This window comes from Populus trichocarpa, chromosome 1 (assembly GCF_000002775.5).
Source record: "Populus trichocarpa isolate Nisqually-1 chromosome 1, P.trichocarpa_v4.1, whole genome shotgun sequence".
NCBI lineage: Eukaryota > Viridiplantae > Streptophyta > Magnoliopsida > Malpighiales > Salicaceae > Populus > Populus trichocarpa.
Window position 1 is genome coordinate 32961361 of NC_037285.2, and position 6001 is coordinate 32967361.

Consider the following 6001-nt stretch of genomic DNA (forward strand, 5'->3'; position numbering starts at 1 on the left):
ACGATTTAGTCTAAATAAAAAATAAAAAAATAAACTAATCTATGTTCTAATCAACCCAATGAAAACCAATTTAAAATCCATCGATTTGTTTTTATTAAAAACAATATTCTTTTAATGTTTTTTTATATATAAAAAAAATTGATTAACGCCTTCCGACATGGGAGCAGGCCTTGTCCTGTCTTGAGATTAATAAGAATGATATATTGTTGCTATGATTTTTTTACACGGTACAATTCAATTCAATTTAGGATATGATTATTTTAATGTGTTGATATCAAAAATAATTTTTAAAAATAAAAAAAATTATAATTTTAATACACTTCCGAGTCTAACGTCCCAAAACGCATACAACATGTTAGCAACCAACACTACTAATAAGATTAACAACCAAATCCTCACCTGTTGATGTAAGATATTACAATTGTGACAATTTTTTTTATTGTACCCACAAGAAAATGTTTCAGGAAATTCCGTAGAATCATTTCGTGTATTAGTATTTCACTTAATTAATTATTTTTCTTCAAATATTCGGATTGTTTGTGGGCTAAAACTTAGCTTTGTGATTATTGTTTGAAACACCATCTTATTAACTGCAACAATTTATACATGTTAATTTGTGGGTGTACAAGTGTGCTCAGCATGTCCCAGTAATTAATTATAATTTTCCTTCAACATTAAGTAATTTTGATGAGTACTATATTCTTAAAGCAAAAATGTCAACAAAAAAACACCCAGCTATCATAATACTTTACTGGCCCTTCTAATGGCTTCTTCTTGCTTAAGGTTTTTGCAAAACAGACAAAGGACGACAGTGACTGTGAATTGTATTGACTGGTCTGTTGGCCTTAAAAAAAAATGTCAACAAAAATCACTACGATTATGAGAATTTTTTATACAATGTCATTAAACTTAGAAAAATTGGTAAATTTTGAAATTTCTTGACTTGGTTTTTTAAGTTAGCACTAGTTTTTAATTAAACCATGTATAAACTAATTTAATATAAATTAATTGATTTTATAAATTTAAAGGTAAGTTGAATGACCATGAAAAATATAGATTAACTTATAAAAACACTAAAAATAAAGGTTTTTTTTTTACGTATTGAGTCGATGTCATATTGGATGACCCCGGTCACAAGCGATTTGGTTCATGAACTTAGCTGAGTTTAATAAAAAAAGTTAAATCAGTTTTTACTTAATTAAATGATAAAAATTAGATGCTCGTAATTTCAAGGATCAATCCTAATATAGATGTTTCTTCAAGGCCATGATAACCCTAAATAAAGTAAAAAAAAATCATTTATGAAGTCTATTTCTTAACTAATCTAACATCGAAGAATAAAATCAGGAAAAAAATAAAATATTTTTTTAATTATTATTATCAACATTAAGTAAATGATCAAATTGCTCATGACGATTAAGCTCTTGAAGTCATATTTTAAAAGTGACATTAAAACAAAAAACTTTATACCCAAGTTAAGTGTTGTTTTGCATTTGGCATTTTAGTAACTCAACTTTGCAAAAATCAAAAAAGCAAAAATATAAGAGTAACCTTGATCAATTAAAAAATAGTTAATCCATAATAATTGAAGGAGGGTGAGTATTAAAGTCATAGTAGGAAAAACCAGTAAATTTACTATTTCAACCCATAGTAATTGATCAGGACAAATCTTCTAAACCTAAGAACTCGGGTTCAATTAAGAATCTCAATTGTGAACCAATTTAATGCTAAATAATAATTTTTCTTAAAAAAATACCAAATTAAAAAACTAACCAAAGGAAAAAAAACAAAAAAGAAAAAGAATGAGCATCATATAAGAAAGGAGGGAAAAATGAAGGGGTGTAATTAAAAAAGAAAACAATGTAAAAAACTATCTTAAATAAAAATAAATAAATAAAAAGAATGAAGATCAAATCTGATAGACTAAAAAAATTAAAGGAGGATGCAATTGAAAGCAAAACAACATTTGAAAAATGAATTAAAATAAAACAAATACATATAAAAAAAGGACAAAATCAAAATAAAAATAACTTGAAGGACTAATATGATAATGTGGAGGGTCAGACATGGATTTTTAGAAAGAAAGAGAAAAGAAAAACAAAACAAAAGAACGTTGACAATGCACCTACTAATTTTCAACACATTCTCGTACACTATTATCCTCTTCTTTCTTGAATAATTATTGCACCTACTAAACCATCCAGGTGGTGGCCCAGTGGTAAGAATTTGGGACCAAGAGGTTTGCTCCCTTTATGGTCTCAGGTTCGAGTCCTGTGGTTGCTCATATGATGGCTACTGGAGGCTTACATGATTGTTAACTTCAGGGCCCGTGGGATTAGTCAAGGTGCACGCAAGCTGGCTCGGACACCCACGTTAAACTAAAAAAAAAATTGTTGCGCCTACTAAATTTCTTCCACTTTCAAAATTTGATTAGATGATTAATGATTGTGTTAGTTGTTGTTGCCCTTCACTCGTCTTCAATCTTGTAATCATGTAGACATGCAAACTCAACCTTGACTAGCGTGCATAGAATGAGTTTTTTTGTCACGTCGAAGAGGATATTTTTCAACTAACTTTTACGCTTTGAGGTTAAATCCTTCTTTGAGTGGATTTTAAGCTAACCATCTATATCCTCCTGATCAACACATTAAAAAAAAAAAGAATTTAATTCTTACTAAATCTCCCTGGAATTTGTAAAATATGGATAAATCAATGTCTATATTTGTAGTTCTAGATTATGATATTTGATGTCGTATTCCTTACAGCGAAATAGTCCTGTAATTTATTATTCAAAAACATATTGTTTAATTATTAAAATTAAATATGAAATTATTTTACATTATGTATTAACTAAATTCTTGGATATTACATGATTTTATGTCCCATCTTGGCTATACCACCTGAATTTACTGCAAGGATTATGATATTACATGATTAAATATTTAACCACTATATATGTACTTATCTTTATTACCTAATTTGACAATTAACGAATTGATTTAGGGATAAACATGGAAGGGACAGCCTTGCCCCCTCTTTACTCATGATGCTTGCAAACAACATGAAAAAGGCACCTTGAAAAAGAGAAAAAGAAAAAGAATATATAAAATCTTTTACATATATGATATTTTTCAAAAATATTTTTACATAGAAATATATTAATTTTTTTTTAAAATATTTTTAATATTAACCCATCAAAATCATCAGAAAAATTAATTTGATTCTTTCTCAAAACATTAATTTAATACTTTTCACCCTTTTAAAACAAATCTATTCTTAAAATGGAAACGCAGGAACAAACGTGGGCTAAAAAAGAAGAAAAAGCTAATTATAACCAAACAAAGAAAATTCAAGGCAATAAAGCATCAAAATAATTAAAAAGAAAAAAGAATCTTAATGTGATCATTGTTGTTCAATCACAAATTTCTTTAATATGAATTCTATTGGTTGAGATCTGCATCCCCTTTTGAGCAGAAGTCTCATACCAAATTATTACATCCTCCAACTTCACAGATCTTACACCTTGCCCCCCTGCCCTTTTTTTCTTCTCTTCATTCACATTTATATCTTCTTCTTCTGTATCAAATCTATTTCTATATGCTACAACATCAGCGACAGCTGCCACAATTTTAACCAATACATCGAAGGACCACGACAACAACTTGAACCCAATAAAAGAGAGCGTAGAACTCATTTAATTCACAAAAAAGGGGGGGAAGAAAAAGAAAAGACCAACCATGTGATGATGATCATGGATGGACCCTTAAGCTGATTCCTCGGGATGCTCACTGTTGATAGCACTGCCCTTCTTTACCCTTGTCTGAATCCCATAATAATTAACATACCACTTGACAAATTTCCTCAACCCAGTAGCCAAATCTGTGGAGGGTTTGTACCCAAAATCCTTGAATGCCAAAGTAACATTAGCATGTGTGTAAGGCACATCCCCATTTCTTGGCATCTTGATCACATGCTTCTTTGCTTTTGTACTCAAGAGTCCTTCCAAAATTGACACCAAATTCGCAACAGGAACTGGTGAGGTGTTGCCAAGGTTGTAAACTCTCAACTGTGCAGGCCCTTTCTTTTTTCCACCACTTCCTGTGCTCTTCTCAGCTGTGTCCAATGCCCCGAGACACCCTTTGACAACATCATCAATGTAAGTGAAGTCACGAGCCACTTGCTTGTCATCTTGAGTTTGGTAGACATCAATTGGTTTACCTTGCAAGATATCTTTTGTGAAGAAGAAATAAGCCATATCAGGTCTACCCCATGGACCATAAACTGTGAAGAATCTTAATCCAGTGAGTGAAAGACCATAAATATGATTATAAGTATGTGCAATCTCTTCTCCTGCTTTCTTGGTAGCTGCATAAAGACTTGCTGGCTGATCTGTTCTATCCAATTCTGAGAAGGGTACTTGAGTGTTCAGTCCATAAACTGAACTTGATGATGCCCAGACAATAGCTGGCTGTGGATTTGCAGCTTTTGCAACTTCAAGAAGATTGACAAAACCTGCAATGTTTGAGCTCACGTAGGATTGTGGGTTTTGCATGGCATAACGAACCCCAGCTTGTGCAGCAAGATGGAGGATGTGTGTGAAAGGAACAACATCAAAAAGCTTTCTTAACAATGAGGCATCATTCAAGTCACCTTCAACAATGAAAACTTCATGTCTCAACAGAAGTTTCTGTCTTGCTCTTTTAAGTGTTGGGTCATAGTAACTGTTGAAGTTATCTAAACCAAGAACCCCATCACCTCTTTTCTTCAAGGCAAGAGAGCAATGAGAACCAACAAAACCAGCTGCCCCAGTCACTAAAACAGAGAGCCCATTTCGCCTTTTTGGAGTGGAGGAGTGGCGGACTTGCTTTTCCCAGGCAGCGCCACCGCCGGCTGAGGAGGTGAAGAAGGCAGTGGAAAGGAAGTTGTGGTGGTGGAGATGGGCATGATTGGGAATATTATCAGAAAGTGGAGGGTAATTAAGGGTAAAAAAGAGAATCAACACAAGAGCAATAAGGAGCGTAGCACGGAAGAGAAGTTTAGAGGAGGCATTCAGTACTTTTGTACTATGTAGCCTGCGAAGGTAACTATTGTAACGCTCAAGCTTTATGGTCTTGCTTGTGTCTGGTGGTGAAGCCATTTCTTTGTGTCAAAGAAAGAAATCAACAAGTGGTATTGCTATCAAGGAAGACGGTGAGCGGTGGTCTTGCTGTTGTTAAGGTTTCGAGGGGAAGAAATCAAAGGGCTAAATGTGCTAGAGCTGAATTTCGAGTTAGAGCCCTGAATTTGTGAAGAGTGGAGATAGAAGATTATATAGGGGAAAGAGAGGGAGTGGGGATGGGTTGGTGTTGGTTGGAGACCACTTTGCGCGTCTTTAACACATACTCTCTTTCTACTAGCTAGGCTAGGCTACTAGCTGCTTACAGATGGAAAAGTGGGGAAAAGTAATCTATTAAAAAACAGATTTAAGAAAATGCCCTTATTTTCAAGTCTTAATTACAGAGGAATATCCATCCCATCCTTCGCAATTATTAAGTAATGGAAACTAGAAAGTGCCAGCTACTCTGGTCTGTAGAAAACCTCACTCACATGTGAGTTCTTGCTCATATTCAGGTTCAGGTTCAGGATTGATGCGAACACTACTCCCGTTTTATTTAACTAATTCGGGTATTTTTTTATTTTTGTTTTTCAAATCCTATTCAGACATGATTAGTGTACTAGACTTGACAAAATGGGTTTACCTTAAGCGGCTGTTTCTGGGGTCAACTTGGTTTCATGCAGATAATAAGGGCATGGATTTATGCAATTTTTTAATACTAAGAGGCACTGTTATTTTCAAGAAGTCTATTCACCTCGTGGACGGGGTGATTAATAATCCTGTTGTTAGCCAAGTAGGCAGAGATATGTTTGGTAGTGTGCGGGGTGTGATTATAATTATATTTTATTTAGTTTTGAAGTCTTTCTTTAATCAATATATATATATATATATAATGTTCGAGAAAAT

At 33.3% G+C, this 6001-nt stretch overlaps 1 protein-coding gene across 1 annotated transcript; it reads right to left on the reverse strand.

The window, feature by feature from the left end:
* Positions 1 to 3374: 3374 nt before the first annotated feature.
* LOC7495839 (UDP-glucuronate 4-epimerase 6) lies at positions 3375 to 5352 on the reverse strand. The gene has a single exon (XM_002298643.4). The coding sequence runs from the start codon at positions 5135 to 5137 to the stop codon at positions 3764 to 3766; it is 1374 nt and encodes a 457-aa protein (XP_002298679.1). The 5' UTR covers positions 5138 to 5352; the 3' UTR covers positions 3375 to 3763.
* Between the last annotated feature and the right edge of the window lie 649 nt (positions 5353 to 6001).